This window comes from Patiria miniata, unplaced genomic scaffold (genome assembly GCF_015706575.1).
Source record: "Patiria miniata isolate m_02_andy unplaced genomic scaffold, ASM1570657v1 HiC_scaffold_11, whole genome shotgun sequence".
Classification (NCBI taxonomy): Eukaryota; Metazoa; Echinodermata; class Asteroidea; order Valvatida; family Asterinidae; genus Patiria; species Patiria miniata.
In genome coordinates, this window is record NW_024037049.1 from 3007636 (window position 1) to 3025209 (window position 17574).

The 17574-nt window shown below is 37.7% G+C and overlaps 1 protein-coding gene across 15 annotated transcripts in view; it reads left to right on the forward strand.

Annotated features, from left to right (window-relative positions):
* The window catches only part of LOC119741854 (dynein heavy chain 3, axonemal-like), a 146206-nt gene that overhangs the window by 58004 nt on the left and 70628 nt on the right, over nucleotides 1-17574 (forward strand). For all 15 annotated transcript variants that reach the window (XM_038217770.1, XM_038217780.1, XM_038217843.1 and 12 more), the window contains exons 17-34: nucleotides 252-443; nucleotides 1347-1475; nucleotides 4304-4504; nucleotides 5990-6129; nucleotides 6661-6819; nucleotides 8303-8531; nucleotides 8678-8830; nucleotides 9266-9404; nucleotides 9764-9962; nucleotides 10175-10403; nucleotides 10960-11130; nucleotides 11909-12046; nucleotides 12231-12374; nucleotides 12927-13091; nucleotides 13999-14133; nucleotides 14908-15126; nucleotides 15421-15521; nucleotides 16454-16568. In XM_038217770.1, the coding sequence (XP_038073698.1) occupies nucleotides 252-443; nucleotides 1347-1475; nucleotides 4304-4504; nucleotides 5990-6129; nucleotides 6661-6819; nucleotides 8303-8531; nucleotides 8678-8830; nucleotides 9266-9404; nucleotides 9764-9962; nucleotides 10175-10403; nucleotides 10960-11130; nucleotides 11909-12046; nucleotides 12231-12374; nucleotides 12927-13091; nucleotides 13999-14133; nucleotides 14908-15126; nucleotides 15421-15521; nucleotides 16454-16568 (2958 nt within the window). The remainder of the gene's footprint in view (nucleotides 1-251; nucleotides 444-1346; nucleotides 1476-4303; nucleotides 4505-5989; nucleotides 6130-6660; nucleotides 6820-8302; nucleotides 8532-8677; nucleotides 8831-9265; nucleotides 9405-9763; nucleotides 9963-10174; nucleotides 10404-10959; nucleotides 11131-11908; nucleotides 12047-12230; nucleotides 12375-12926; nucleotides 13092-13998; nucleotides 14134-14907; nucleotides 15127-15420; nucleotides 15522-16453; nucleotides 16569-17574) is intronic.

The window sequence follows — 17574 nt, forward strand, 5'->3', positions numbered from 1 at the left end:
TTGAGTGGTAAAGCCAGGTTATAGTCAACTTGATCTACCTTAATTCAGTGGGATTAAACTACAGTTGAATCCAAATATGTCTGAATTTCAAGATGGTGGTTTGGTTGAAATCATTTCCCATGATGTGATGAGATTGTTTCTAGGCATTCAAGGTTATCACATGTACTGTTTGATTATAAAAAAAGCTTTGATTTTTTGCCAAGAAAGAACCTGTTGTGTAATTGTCATGATTGTTTCATGCTATCTTTTAGGTGCAGTCTTTATGGAAGACTAGTTACAAGTTAAGTAAGACCTTCGCTGGTAGTACTGACATGATGGGACCAATGAGAGCATCAATCACCATCAAAGCTAAACTAGAGAAGTTTAAGCTGAACATGCCACTGATTGGAGCTCTTTGCAACCCTGGTATCAAACAGAGACACTGGGACATGATGAATGAAAAGGTAGGATGGTCAATCAAAGAGTAAAATACTCAATTATCTAAGGTGATTGAGGTTTGAATCCTGTCTAGTGCACTGTATTGATTGAGTCTGTGGTTCTGCTTGATTCTTTGAGTTTTCCTCAAGAAAAGTCAAAATAGGAGACCACTGCATGCACTCACTTTTTTAGACATGCAGATTGAATTCAGTGTAATTGACCGGTTAAAAAAAAATCAGATTTGATGGATCTTTACCTGAGATTAGAGAGGTTAAGCCACAATTTTGTACCTATACTACGCTGTTTCAAGGATATGTGCGTTAACATCACAAAAATATGCGTTGGCAACTCATGTACAACACATGCCAAACAAGTGAATTTGGCATTCTTCATATTGTGGAGGAAGGGGGGTAAAAACCTCATTTCTCACACATGCCAACAAAATAATCAATATACTTTCAAAGTTTTTAAAGACGTTCGCCTAATCAGATTCTATGAAATGCCTGCTTAAATTCTTGTCCATGTATGCAATCAGGAATGCAAAGCTTCCAGTACATGTTTAGCAAAGCGCGTAACTTAACTGCTCTACTAATGTACAGTGCAGCGAAGTGGATGAACGAGTGCAGAAGGGGCCTGTGTTTGAGTGAAGCTGTGGCAGTGCATGCATCCAATAGTGATGATACTTGCTATTACCAAATCTCGTCTCATAAACCGATTAGTCTCTGTACCGCTGCAAGCGGTCCTGCCATTTCTCATCGTAAGGCCCCTAACTGCCCAAGCACTGTACGTTTTAATAGATTCATCAGCAAATAAATACAGTGCAATACAATGAGTAGGGGTTCCAATGGTTGAACATTTAAGTAAAATGTACACAAACGTTAAGAATTGACTTGGAATTTTTCCTCATGGGATCATGATATTATATCCAGGCTGGATTTAACATGACCCCAACAAAGGAGACACCATTACTGGAGATGCTACAGATGGGTCTTGAGAAGTACCTAGAGGATCTAACAGAGATCAGTTCGCAGGCAAGCAAGGAGTTTGCGCTTGAAAAGGTAACAATGTTGTTAGATTGAGTTACTGCAATAATGAGCTACTGGTTTGTATCATGTATGTGTACTTTGTTCATTTGTAACATGTTGAGGTGGCATGGCTAGGTAACAATGTTGTTAGATTGAGTTACTGCAATAATGAGCTACTGGTTTGTATCATGTACGTGTACTTTGTTCATTTGTAACATGTTGAGGTGGCATGGCTAGGTAACAATGTTGTTAGATTGAGTTACTGCAATAATGAGCTACTGGTTTGTATCATGTACGTGTACTTTGTTCATTTGTAACATGTTGAGGTGGCATGGCTAGGTAACAATGTTGTTAGATTGAGTTACTGCAATAATGTGCTATTGGTTTGTATCATGTACATGTACTTTGTTCATTTGTAACATGTTGAGGTGGCATGGCTAGGTAACAATGTTGTTAGATTGAGTTACTGCAATAATGTGCCATTGGTTTGTATCATGTACGTGTACTTTGTTCATTTGTAACATGTTGAGGTGGCATGGCTAGGTAACAATGTTGTTAGATTGAGTTACTGCAATAATGAGCTACTGGTTTGTATCATGTACGTGTACTTTGTTCATTTGTAACATGTTGAGGTGGCATGGCTAGGTAACAATGTTGTTAGATTGAGTTACTGCAATAATGTGCTATTGGTTTGTATCATGTACGTGTACTTTGTTCATTTGTAACATGTTGAGGTGGCATGGCTAGGTAACAATGTTGTTAGATTGAGTTACTGCAATAATGTGCTATTGGTTTGTATCATGTACGTGTACTTTGTTCATTTGTAACATGTTGAGGTGGCATGGCTAGGTAACAATGTTGTTAAATTGAGTTACTGCAATAATGTGCTACTGGTTTGTATCATGTACATGTACTTTGTTCATTTGTAACATGTTGAGGTGGCATGGCTAAAGTAATTGACACCAGTTGCAAAAAAAATGTGTCTTTGCCGATTCAAGAAAGAACAATACAATCAATCTGAAGCAGGTAATTTAACAACTAACCTGTCAAAGTTTCAGCTCACTAAGTACACTTTTTGACAATACTGTGAAAATGCATATATATGAAGAATACATTAGAAACGCCCATGATTGATGGATTAAAGATAGATAGAGATAGTGACTCAGTAATGAGACAAAGAGCACCTGCCTACAAGATGAAGTGAGAGAATGTCTGAAACTTGGGGAAGGCTGCTCCAGAAATTTTGCATTGAACAAAAGAAATTCAAATTTGAAAAATCAGAAAGTATTTGTCAGGTGAGTTATAAGAATGGATATGCTTTTGATATTTAAGCTTATGATGAAGACAATGGAGGAATTTTATACTATTGCCTGATCTGAAAGCATTTATATATTTGTTGCTGTGGCACTACAGATTGAATTTTGGGGTTTTATTAAGTTTAAGAGACAGTTGATTGCTTTTGAATCAGCAGTGCTGTACATGTATGTCTTGAGACCGGTCTCAAGACCAGTTTTTCTGGTCTCCGTCTTGGTACCCCATGGTGTCGGTCTTGGTCTCGGTCTTATTTTGTTGGTCTCAGGATCAAGACCACCAGTATGCAGCATGTTCAATCACTAATGCTAGAGGCATCATGAAGGATCAGCAGGGTGTATTTTGAACTTCCTTCCTCTAAAATGTGAAATCAACTTACTCAAATTCTCATGGACCTTAAACAATCTGAACTCAGCAACAACATGTTGCTTGTCTTTATTACTCACACAAAGTAATTTATGATCCCTCAAATTAAGGAGGCCCTTCTAATTAAACATTGGCTTGTAATAAGCTTTGATGAAATGCACTTGTTAAGACTCAACTAATATCACTTTACCACTATACCAAAAAAAAAATTGTGCGTGTTATGGTGTAAATTGAGCCTTGAGGACACACATGTACAACATCATTGTTGAATTGAGGACAGGAACCAAATTGAGGATGACCTCGATTAGAAAACGTTTACAAAACCAGTGAGAGCTGTTGCAAAATATATTTAAGTATAAACAAGGAAAAGGGAAGAGGCAAATCCTTCATCCTCCATTTACATCCCAAATCCTCCATTTACACCATAACAAACCTGTGTCTATTCAAACCATGGAGGAAAAATGCTGGAGAACAAAAGAGAACATGTTGGTCCGTGATTCCAAGCATACGGTACCGGTACGGGGTTGTGTAAAAAAAACATATGGAAGTCTTCCTAAAAAGTTAGTGTACAAACGTAAACACGATTAAACGGTGTGAATACGACTGATCTGTTACATGGAACCCTTTTGGAGACATGTGCACAATAGGGAACGAAAGATTGTATAAGTCTCCACAGGGCAATTTCTATAGGTGAATACGTCTCCACAAGGTTATCACGAAATAGATATTTGAATTTTACTAAAAAATCTAGGAATTTCCAAGGTGTGTTGATCTGGCGCCAATGGAAGTATTTTCTGTAAGGGATATTAAGTGCAAATTTCAGCCTAGGAAATTCTTACTGGTTAAAATAAGAGCATTTTGAAAGTACACTTTCAAACTCAAAAACTTTAGCACCGGTACACGAGAACAAAGAAATGACTCCACAAGGATACAAATTCCAGTATGTGTGTACGCATATGTCATTATGCATGTATATTCTTTCTTTTACTTTACTTATAATAAGGTAATTAAACGTGAAGCCTCAAAGTCTCGGTCTCGGACCATCAAGTCTCAGTCTCGATCTCAAACCTCAAGGTCTCGGTCTCCGCCTCGGGCATCCAGGTCTCTTGGTCTCGAACTTCCAGATCTTGACTACAACACTATGAATCAGTCTGATGTTTGCATCATGTCAATGTTGATTGCAGGCTCTAATGAAGATGAAGGATGATTGGGAGTCTGTTCATTTCAACTTCACTGAGTACAAAGACACTGAACTGAGTATCCTGTCATCTCCTGAAGATGTGCAAGTCCTGCTAGAAGATCACATTGTCAAGACCTCAACCATGAGGGGATCACCATTCATTGCTCCATTTGAGAAGCAAGTGAAAGTCTGGGAAGAAACGTTGGTGAGTAGAGAATCTAGAATCTGCAATGGAAAACAAAAAGGAAAACATTCAATTATTTTGCACTTACATGTAATTATTGATCTTTCAGCTTTGAAAGCTGTTAGGAAGTAGGGTTTCAGTAGAAATGTCATGTGGCTTTAGATACTCTACCGTAGATTTCTTCTCCTTTCTTTGATTGCAGAAATCAGCACAAGACTAAATTCAAATTGATAACTGACTCATGTGAACTTAAAAGAGGATTGAGTCCTTTGTGCACAAGATGTGTATGTGTGTGTTCTTCTACCCACCCATTTGGGCACATTTATGAATCTGAAGTCTTCTAACTTGGCACACACTTTGACCCATCATCTTAAAGATGCATTTTAAAAGGCCTACATCTAGAAAACCACAGCTCCATTTTGTTGAAAGTTTGTATTTATTTGCATCTTAGGTTGTTGTACCTACCGGTATGTCAGAATGTGTGATGTCCGTAACAGTTGTTTACAGTGCTTATACATGTATCTCATTAATTAATGCAGTTAACAATACTTCAACCATGGCATGTTATAAATTCAGTTCTACAGGGTGAGTAAAAAAAACCCCGAAACCCAAATGTTGGGATCATTGTTTTAGGGAAGTTCTGCATGTAGCACTTTCAAAATCTAGGATATGAAAGCCCAATTCATGAGCTTTCTTTTAGTACAGGAATCATTCAAATCACTTCTGTACTTTTCAAGTTACGGAATTTTAAACACACGGATCACAAAAAAGGTGTGCGTTCTTTCAGCAAAACGAAAACAATTCACACATATTCCTATTATATGTGATTTCTTTTCGTTTTGCTGAAAGAACACTGAACTTTTTTGTGATCCGTGGACAGAACCTTAAAACGGTAGTTGTGTTTAAAATTCCGTAACTTGAAAAGTACATGAGTGATTTGAATGATTCTTGTACTAAAAGAAAGCATATGAATTTGGCTTTCATATCCTAGATTTTGAAAATACTACATGCAGAACTAGGCTAAAACAATAGTTCTGACATTTGGGTTTCGTTTTTTTTTTATTCACCCTGTACGCTGGAGTTGTACTGAATTTATAAAATTTGCTGTCACTGCAAGTATTTCAATTTGTTTTGTCTGTAATGATAGGATTGCCCATGTACAGTTTTCTACTGCCGAAAATCATTCACCTTGTTCTACATGATTTAAAAGCAACTCAACCTTACACTTTGCAAATAAAAAGACCATCCAATAATTATGACTCCCTAAAATAAATACTGACCTCATTTCATTTCATGTGACTCCTTATAAAACTCACAAATTCCATAGTCTTATGTCAATTTTTCATTTCACCTGCATAAATTTTCCAATTTTCCAAATGACACACCATCATTGCAATACAACCTATTATATAGACATACGTCCAAGCTAAACAAAAAAGGGAAACAGCTCTTTGTTTGTCCAGAAAAATATCTCTCACTTTTAATTTTTTTCCTTGATCCTTGCAGCATCGTATGAGTGATATTCTAGACTCTTGGCTCAAGGTCCAAGCAGCCTGGCTATATCTTGAACCAATCTTTGGATCGGCAGACATTCGCCGCCAGATACCAGTGGAGGGATCTATGTTTACAGATGTTGATGAGAATTGGTAATTGACTTAAAGATTTGTGATTGACAAATGAATTGGAATGAGGTTACACTGAGATTATTGGAGCAAATTAAGTGTACTGCTCTGTTTGAGGTCCCGTTCACATACCTTAACATATTCAATTGATTATTCATCAGTTTTATCACGAAATAAATCTCAAAATAATTACTGAGGTTGTCTACACTTTCAATGTACCTCATTCCTGGTCCTGTAAATAATGTATTGAGAGATACGTGAAGAAACATTCAATGCTTCAGCTGATAGTAAAACATTGAATTAATGGGATAAAGAAATATATTGCTTAAACATAAAAGCACAGGAAACTTAGCAAGGGACTGTTACCAACTGAAATGCCTTACAATATTTTACTGCTTGGGATTTAATAGCCAATTTTCACTTTGTCCATGAATTTTAAAAAAGCAGTTTTATGTTGTTCATTATCTATCCTGCAGTGCCTGTGTTTATTAGTGAAAAAATGTCCAATATGATTACGAATTGGTTGTTACATTGTTTACGTTTTGTGCTAATAAGGAGAGACATCATGCAGACTGCTGTGATAAACACTCGTGCGTTAGTCGTGACAGCCCAGCCTCATATGCTAGAAAATCTGCAGAAGTCAGAAGTTCTTCTAGACACCATACAGAAAGGTCTGAATGACTACCTGGAGAAGAAAAGACTGTTCTTTCCAAGGTTAGTGGAACCAAACAAAAAAAGTCATACAAAACCTATGGAAAAAGGTGTTTAGCATTTGAATACATCTTTTTTATCATAGTTGAAATAATTGTCCTACAGTAGATTCATGAAACCTTAAGCAATGGTGCATCTCAAGTTATTTTACTTGTTTATTGTGTCAGTGGCAAGTCATGTGACTGTCCAGAATTAAGTGACATATACTATTTAACATTGACTAGTCTTTGCAATAGAAGATTGAATCTTTTCCTTTCTTTTGTCAGTTGTATGGATGTGGCCATATAAACCTATCCTCATCAACCATTTCTTTGACTGTTGTATGATAGTGTAGTGTTCCACAATGTATAGATCCGAGATGAAACTTTTCCGATTGAAATCGGAAATCCGACTTTTTGAATTTTCCAACAAAATTTCTGATTTTCTTACAATGTGTCCCACAAAATTTGATTTTGTGTAACAATTTTTTCACAAAATGTCATTTTATTTCAATCATAATTTCAAAGAAAAGTCGATGGAAATGGCACATTAAAATCATCGCGAACGTAGTTTTAATCTCTTTCACCAGTCGTTATTGGAGTGTTTCAATGGTAGAAACACAGGCCATAACACTGATTGGAGCCTTTTCCGGCTGGACAAAAGTTTGAACATTGACATGTGACATGGAAAAATCACAGTGTCGCATGTGCGTGCAATATGTACTGTACAAAGATGATATGCAATGGTACCAGCGTACGTACCGCACCGTACCGTCCGGCTGCTAGCACATGGCTGGTTGGGAACAGTTAGCCTCGTGAACGATCCAGTGGATAAAATCATTATGTTGTGCGATTTTCGGAGGTTTCAGATTTAGTTGTACAAAGTGCAATGCTTTAAAAATCATGATGATTATCTCGAGGATAGCGAAGAGAGCATTAGCGAAACATTTCACTGGCATTTGTTGGAAGAGAAACACGATAATGCCTGATTTGTCCCCACGTACGAATGCAAGTGGAGTAGTGGAGTTGTGTGGTTGAATCATGGACATGATTGAAGCACCATGAACGGTGCCCTTGTCTTTCGGACTTTTAAGAGTAAGAAGTGAACTTCTTTGTTGATGACCCCATTACTCTAACCGTAATTCAGGCGTTTTATGCAATGAAACCACTTACTTTTTTTTTTCATCGTAAAATTTTGTTTGAATCGAAAATAAAGAAGGAGTTGGTGTCCGGAAATTGGGCATGAAGTGTGTTGTACATGTACATGCATGTAAATGTACATGCATGTACATGTACATGTACATGTGTGTAATGGCAGCGCGGCCCAGATTTCGGACACGTATTTTTGTTCGGCCTATTTTCTGATTTCTTTTGCCATATGCCAGTTTCATCTCTGATAGATACTGAACTCGGCAAACAGTGCGTTCTGAATCTCCTCTTACAACCTACTGTTCATTCTTTGATTTTCTTTTAATATCACTTAAAAAAACTTATTTGTTTCTTATCAGGTTCTTCTTCTTGTCTAATGATGAGCTGTTGGAGATCCTTTCAGAGACTAAGGATCCACTTCGTGTCCAGCCTCACCTCAAGAAGTGCTTTGAGGGTATTGCCAAGTTGTCCTTCACTGACACCAAGGAGATTACAGCAATGGAATCAGCTGAAATGGAAGCAGTAGAACTGTGCTCAAAGATCATTCCTTCCGATGCAAATGGTCTGGTGGAGAAATGGCTAATTCAGGTAAGACAGATGCACAATGCGATTAATTTCAAGGGTTAATCTCAAAACTACTGTTTACACACAATATGAACATGCACTTCAACATCTGCATAAGGTGTCAAGATTTTGGTTGTTGTTTCTCAAAAGTTGTTGTGTTGTTATTTTAGGTTGAGGACATAATGAGGAGAAGCCTACAGGAGGTGACATGCAAAGCAGTGGATGCATACCCAAACACACCTCGCAAGACATGGGTGTTAAACTGGCCTGGTCAGGTTGTCATTGCAGCAAGTACAATCTATTGGACATCAGAAGTGACCAAAGTAAGGCCACCTACTAACCCCATACCATACTGGTACATGTAGTAGAGTTGTGAGTCCCCTGAAGTTCAAATCTAAATCACATAAGTCACCACACGCTGAGGTATTTGAGTCTGTTAAACAGCTCTTTGATACATACTCATTTACAACCATTACCAACAGTTTCAGAGGTGTTCTTGTATTGTCAGATTCTCCATAGTTTGTGCTCTAATTATTACCAACAGTAAAATAATACATTACTTCATGGTGGAATTTGCTTCAGGTACAACATTTTTGTACAAAAGTTTTAGAGGGGTTTTGGTGAAAGGCTATCAGTCTAGTAATATAAATAGTGTGGTGCTTATATAGTGCTTTTTACCAAAGTCTCAAAAGGCTTCACAATTATTATTCCTGTTCATCAGACCATGAGACCAGTTCTCTCTCTATTTATTCATGTAGGCAATCCAAGAGAATGGACTAGAGTCATACCTGGCTAAGTGCAATAAACAGATTGAGGAGATAGTGGAGTTGGTACGAGGCAAACTGACAAAGATGGCTCGCATTACATTAGGAGCACTTATTGTCATTGATGTTCACGGTAAGGTTATCATTCCTCAAAAGGATGTCAGAATCAGACCAATGATATTGAAATGCCATTTCTTCATGTTTTCACACATTTTGATGCTAACCAGCAATACACTCATAGCAATAGGTATAATGATTCCACCACTACTTGTATGCTCATCAATTCATTACTGTCATACATTCAAACTGGAAAACATTGTGTAACTCGATTACACAACAGATTAAATCACTGGCACTTGGTAGAGTTTTCAGGTTATTCTAGCTTGGCAGACAGCCAGTCTGATCTCCCAACAGCTTGTGTTCCTGATGTTTTGAGGATCAGATGGATTATCAGTTATTAGTGATGTAGTAATTACCATGTTATTTTGTCAGCCCGTGACGTTGTTGCTAACCTCTGCAAGCAATGCATCACAGACCCCCTGAGTTTCTCTTGGATCAGTCAGTTGAGATACTATCATGAGGAAGGTAGCGTCATGGTGAGAATGATCACAACTACAGTACCCTATGGCTATGAGTATCTGGGGAATACCAGTAGGCTGGTCATTACACCATTGACAGATAGGTGCTATAGGTATGTATAAAATATGCATTGAACAGCATTTGAAATTTGGTTAAACCAGCATTTTAGATACTCTAAACCAATGGAATAATTTTGTTTAATTAAGTTAAGTGTGTGCACGTCCCAGACTATCAGTTCATGTTCATGACATTGATTTGTCATAAACATTGTGCATCACATAACGCCACACATGTCATTATTTGTGTTGGAATTGTTCTCATCAGAACTCTGATGGGAGCCCTTCTACTTAATCTTGGAGGGGCACCAGAAGGGCCAGCAGGCACGGGCAAGACAGAAACATGCAAAGATCTGGCTAAGGCTGTGGCTAAGCAGTGTGTTGTCTTTAACTGTTCGGATGGGCTGGACTATAAGGCCATGGGCAAATTCTTCAAAGGTTTGGCATCATCTGGGGCCTGGGCTTGCTTTGACGAGTTCAACAGGATTGAACTGGAGGTTAGTTCATAAGAAATTGTCTCTTTTTTATTGCATTAAAATTGTGATATTTCCGCCTTAACTGTATATAGTGTGATACTCTTGCAACAACACCATACCAAAATCTACATAATTAATAAACATTGAAGACATCAGTTCTAAGGCTCTTAACCCCATTGGAAAATAAAGTATTCTATTGTAGTTCCTATAAGTAGCATAAAGTGAAAAAGCCTGTGAAAATATTCGCAACAGTCTCTCAAGATTCTTGTTGATATTTGTTCATGATGTTTCTTATTAAAAGAAAAGTATTCTTCAGTAAAATGTATTTCATAACTGAGTTTGTTAAGATCTGATTGCTTTTGTGTTACTGCATGCCTGACATATATCTCCTACCAAACAAAGTAGTGATGCCAACACTTATTGTTAATTCCCAAAGATGGTAATCAATTTTATGTGCACTGTTTGAGTTTGGCCTGTGTTTGATATCAAACACAGAGCTTTCTTAAAATTACTGATCTTGAACGCTTTCAATCTTTAACTGATTTTTTTTTGATTATTATTTTTGTTTATCTTGCAGGTCTTATCAGTAGTAGCCCAGCAGATACAGAGCATCCAAAGAGCTGTAGCAGAACAGGTCACACAGTTTGTGTTTGAGGGGACAGAAATCTCATTGGATCCATCATGTACTATGTTCATTACCATGAACCCTGGCTATGCAGGAAGGGCAGAACTACCAGACAACCTCAAGGTCAGTACAGGTCATGCTTCACAAGACACATGAGCATTGAAGTGCCTGCATGCTTGGCTACAGAATTGACTCTTCAAACCTCTAGATTTGTTATGCTTTGACTGGAATGCTGATAATGTGCACCTCGACGTGTGAATCATTTTCAGCTGACTTATAAACGCAATTTGCCAAACGCTATTTTTGTTTTGAATTCTGAAGAGCTGTTCAGTTACTGTCTTTGCCAAACCGAGGCCTAGCTTTCAGGAATCTTGCACTTGTGTGATGAACTGAGTAACTTACAAGAAGTACAGATCTAACCTGGATAATGTTTTCACATCAGACTGCCATATTGTCAGGCACACACGGGGCATGATGGAGTGCATCACCTTGTGTTCCCTGGGTACATTACATTGATCAGTCTCAAAGACTTGGCAGTACTTTTGTCCCTGCTGCTTTTTGCTACATTCCTTTGAATGGGTTTTGTATGCCCTTGGGGGTAAATGCCAGCCTCAGTTTTCCCTCTAGTACCATCACCTCTCAGGTTAAGAATATGCCATGAACTACATCAAAGCAGACAACAATTGTTTAATGGATTCAATCTGATAGAAGTATGGAGTAAAGACAAGCATATCATCATTTGCCATAATATTTACTTGTCAGCCATAAGGCTGGTCAAAATTCCCTTATTTGGTCAATAAATGTGTGGATTAAATTATTTTAGCATGTTAAGGTACAAGGTATTGCATCGGGACATTTTGGCCGTGTATTAAATATCAATTGATATACATATTTGTTGCAGGTCTTGTTCCGGACTGTTGCCATGATGGTACCAGACTATGCCTTGATTGCTGAGATCAGCCTGTACTCCATGGGTTTTGTGGCTGCTAGGTCACTGTCTACTAAGATTGTAGCTACCTACAAACTCTGCTCAGAACAGGTGCTTTGTGGTTGTTGGTGGCCTGTTAACAGTAGTAATAAGAACCAGATATTTGGGGGTTTTGCTTTTTAGCAAGTTATTAAAAATATTTGAAACTAGATAACCTCGGAGTGATGGTTTTGGTTCGTCGGAAGACAAAAACAGAAACTGATACTTTCAATATCATATCTTTATCTATTTGTAGTTATCATCGCAACATCACTATGACTATGGTATGAGAGCAGTGAAATCAGTTCTAACAGCAGCTGGTAACCTAAAGCTCAAACACCCAGAGACTGCTGAAGATATACTGGTACTCAGATCCATCAAGGATGTCAATCTGCCCAAGGTAAAACAAAGTCATATCTTGCCTTTACCGACACAGTGCAATACTATCTCCTGTCAGTGTGTGTTGTACCTGTTGCTCAATGAATGTAGGATCAGTAAGGGCACATTACATGCATGTGCTTGTTAGCACGTCACATATGTTCCACACACACCAATGATGTGCGATATACATAGCAACATTTTAACTGAATGTAGCGAAATCCTGAATGCATGCAACTGATGAGGATAATGTTATATTTTTCACTGCTGATATTTAGGTCTTTGGTTTGAGTCCCTAAATGAGCCAGTGTACATTTTCTCTGTGCTTTGAAAAGCATTGAATAAGTAAGTATTAAAGTATGCAACATTAGGAAAAAAGTATTTTGCTTCAAATCATAGGGTCAAAAACACCATAAAAAGATATGCTGAAGTGGCACAGGAACTTCAACTTCATGATCTTTAAATGCAAAATTAAAAATCTAGCAAAATAGCAAAATATTCACAACAGTTTTTTCTAGTAGAATGGTTTTAAGCGGAATCTGATTTCTTTTCTTTTTTTCCTTGTATTGTACAGTTTTTGTCACATGACATCCCGCTGTTTGAGGGTATCATCTCAGACCTCTTCCCTGGACTGGAGATGCCCAGGCCAGACTATGGTGAACTAGAGATGACATTAAGTAACACTATTATAAAGAAGAAGCTTCAGCCCGTACCTTGGTTTATTGAAAAGATCATTCAGGTAAGTGAGCAAGCCCTGGGACTCCATTCAATTGTTCTTGGTGAACATAGTGTAAGACACATGTTCATGTAGATATCTTTTTTTAAATTTTTTTAAAATAGTCCTTGTTTTAGCAGGAGATCAATATACTTGTCGTACTACTCTTATCTTGTCATCAGAGACAACAACTAACAGATAGACTTGGCTCAAGTCTGGGTTTCCCTTGGTCTTTGCAGTAAATGCTTACATACATTGCGTGCGTACAAACTGTTTCTATTTTGTTCATCAGCAACCTTCCAGAAATTATGTTTGTTATGGGTTGCTTTTGCACTCAAACAAAACTGCACTGCAAGCATACTGGTTCCCGTCCTTACCCTATTGATGCCGATAGTGGCACTAACCAGTTCCCTTGTTAAAAATGTACTTCTGCTTCCGGTTACTGACCAACCCTATTTAAGTACCTGACGCTAACATTCTTATTGGCAAGTTAAAAAACTGTAAAAAAATGCATTAATACAAATGCTTCTCAACAAGTTTTTTTACGTCAAAAATGCTTATATTATTTCTGCTGTCCGTATTTGTCCATTTGCTTACTTACAATCGCCATATTCAGAAGGAAATCCTCATTGATGTTTTTTACCGATACAATCAACAAATTCCCTTCATGGTGGTGACAGACTAAAAGTACAAGCATCATGCATGCAGTAATGGTAGACTGGTTCCTACCACGCGCTTTATAGATAATAGCCAAATTGGTGATGAAAGGACCGGAACCTGTCTATGGCGTATATATATGGTTGAATTTGAAATTGTAAACATGGCAAGCAAATATTGATTGAGAAAGAAAATTTTTGTGAGTTAATTCTTAGAATTCTGGATCGTGTGTGATGTTCAATCCATTAATCAAGCAAAGTGCCTTACTTATCAGATCTATGAGATGATCCTTGTCCGTCATGGTTTGATGATTGTCGGAGATGCCATCGGAGGCAAGACAAGTGCCTTCAAGGTGCTGGCAGACTCCTTGGGAGAACTACACACCAACAAGCTAATGGAGGAATTTAAGGTGAGCGAATGTGACAGCGAAAGGTAAAAAAAAAAAACAGTTTGGTTTCTCAACTGCGTGTGATCTGATACACCGTACCCTCTGGAGACATGCACACAATAGGGAACAAAAGATTGTATACGTCTCCACAGGGCAATTTCTATAGATGAATACGTCTCCACAAGGTTTTCATGAAATGGATATATGGATTTTACTCAAAAACTAGGAATTTCCAAGGTATGTTGATTTGTTGCAAATGGTAGAGTTTTAGAAAAGGGATATTAAGTCCGAATTTCAGCCAAGGAAATTAATTCTGGTTAAAATAAGAGCATTTTGAAACTGAACTTTCAAACTCGAAAACTTTAGTACACGAGAACAAAGAAATGTCTCCACAAGGATACAAATTTTAGTATGTGTGTTCATATCCATTTAAGGCAAACCTCGGACTTATCTTTTCTTGCATTTTCCACTGAAAATATATAAATATATAAATGAATGAAATGTGTGCATGAGCAGTTTGAATAGCTAAATGGCATATTGTTGTATGCAAATTGATATGTTAAAACATAATGATTTGACCAGTTCATTTGTTTTTGGAGCCTTAGACAAAAATGAACCTTGCTATTATATTGCGTGAATGTGCATCCAGCGTGATCATGAACACTTTTATGTTTAACCTGAGTCCAACCCTCATTATACTATAACATCACAAGCAAGGCTGTTACTTCAGTGGATAACAACAAATAAACAAATTTGCCTTTTAAATACTATTGTCCAATTTCATTCCAACTACAGGTCAACTATCAAATTCTAAATCCCAAAGCTATTACCATGGGTCAGCTGTATGGCCGCTTTGACCCCATCTCCCATGAGTGGTCAGATGGTGTGCTGGCCAACATCTTCAGAGAACAGGCTGCTAGTACAAGTCATGACCGCAAATGGTGTGTGTTTGATGGTCCGGTAGACGCTGTGTGGATTGAGAACATGAATACTGTACTGGATGATAATAAAAAGGTAGGTTCTCCAAGATCATCATCATCATCATCATCATCATCATCATTTCTCATAGCCTGCAGGGCGTGGGGCCAATGCAGCATGAACAAACTCCATGTGTCTGTTATCAACCCAGATCAAGAATCATCCAGCCTTTGATGTCATCGATGGCTTGAGATACTGAAATGAAAACTCAAAGCTGTCTTTCAGCTCAGAGCTCTTGATAACGTAACAACAGGTCTGAAAGGTGCTGACATTTGTAAAGCTTGAATTGTTCTAGTTATTACAAAGTACTCCACTTTCTTTTCTCTACAGTTGTGTCTGATGAGTGGTGAGATCATTCAGATGAATAACAAGCAGAATATGATCTTTGAGCCAAAAGACTTAGAACAAGCCTCACCAGCCACTGTCAGCAGGTAGGTCATGACTGATAAACTCAAGGCATGATATTCCTTCCAGAAATACTACATTCAATAGAAATAATTAAATCATTTAGATAAAAAAAAAGCAGTGGAATGTAATTTCTGAGATTAATGACCAGTTGGAGAAGATCAGTATCAGATATGATAATGTTAGGGCGTCCGTTTTTACTTCTTTGGTTCTCATTTCCGACCGACCTTATTTTGGGCTCCTGACCCAAGAATAAAAAAAAAACATTTTTATTACCACTGACCTCCATGTTGGGAACCCCATTATAGAAAAAGATAATGGACATAAAATTCAAGCTATTAGCTTCGATGTTATTTGATACAACTCATGATAAAGTCATTGCAATAAACAAAACTGGAGACAATACACACTTAGCATTTTTTAATTTAGCCATGCAAGAGCGACTGCAATGATTTTCTTCAAATTTTAAAGATTTCAACTGACCGACCCTACTTCAGAGGCAAAAAAATATGAGAACCATAGAAATAAAATGGGATGCTTCAAGATGTATTTCTGAGATATTATTAACATATAAATAATGGAGTGACTCCAAACTCAAAATACTTAGAATGGTTCACTGGGAATCCAACCTGTTATATTTGTGAACAGGCTGTTCAAACTGCTTTAAAATACTATAAGTGCGGAACATTTGCCTTTGCGACTGCTTACAAACTACCAAAATGGGCTAGAATCACTGCTGATCTGCACCAGGATTGTGTCAATTTATCGACTGTTTCAAGTTAGGAGACTCTTCCTAAGATGTAGAGTATTAGCTTAGATATATCAAAATAGATATGTTAGATAACACGTCAATAGTATTTAATTACTCGTAGCATGTTCAACATGGTCATGTCTGTAACAGCTTGGTAATAGTCTGACTTCGTGAATATAATGGCCTGTCAAATATTTGTTCTCATAGATGTGGCATGATCTACATGGAGCCTGTACAGCTTGGATGGAAACCCCTTGTTATATCATGGATGGAATACCAGTTACCAGACTTCCTGACCAAACCACAGAAAGAACTGATCAAGGTGAGCAAACCAGGAAGCAGTCATATAGACGTGGATGACCTTTTTATTTCTGTCTGTTTTTACCTAAAGTTTAATTTTGACATTTTGTCATGTGTTGGTTAAGATCATGTTGCGTAGTCCTAGAAACCAATTCAAATCCAGCATTGACCTGCAGACTTGTATTTGAGTCACCAAATATCGAGTGTGAGTCCTAGACCGAGTCACCTCTCTCGAGTCCAAGTCCCGAGCCATGAATGTCGAGTCTGAGTCATGAGTCACCTTTAATATAAATTGGATATCAATTTTGAGGTACTGCTTAAAGGGATGTACAACATTTGCTTTTGCTGAAAAAGAACCACTTTTCTCCATCGCTATAGTTGGCCGACCAGTGTTAGAAAAATACAGTTTTTCTTGAAAATGTCAGCACACCAAGAGAATCATGATTTTACAGGATGGTTTAGACTGTCATTCCCTAACTATCCAGTTAGGTGTTTCGTGATAATTTGATCGTTTCGTTTTTTGATTTTTGCAAATGTTGTATCTTCCTTTTAACCTCACAATGTAAATGTTTCCATTTTTCACAGCTTTTCTCTATTTTATTGAACTGGAAATACATGTATAACATGTCAAATAAAGCAAGGCACCATTGTCTGGAAAGGATAATCTGGTACCGAACACTATCAATTAAGCTTGCATTTACGCGATGTCAAGTGTGGACGCTGGGGTACATGTTTCGATACATTGAGTTCCCACATCAATGTATCGGAAACAAGCCAGCCACACGTGTGTATGTGTACAGTTTTTGGATGCATTTCTTCTGCACCACACTGACTGTATCACTTGCTCAAGAGAGGATCGTCTTCAAAATAATATTTAATTATATTGTTAAAAAAAGTGATTTTTGGTACCTTTGGTTGAGTCCCTAGTCATGCAGGTTGAGTCCGAGTCCTCAGGGTCGGAGTCATTTGTCATCGTGACTCAAGTCCGAGTCATGGGTCATACAAGTCTGTCAGTCGGTGGTACTTTC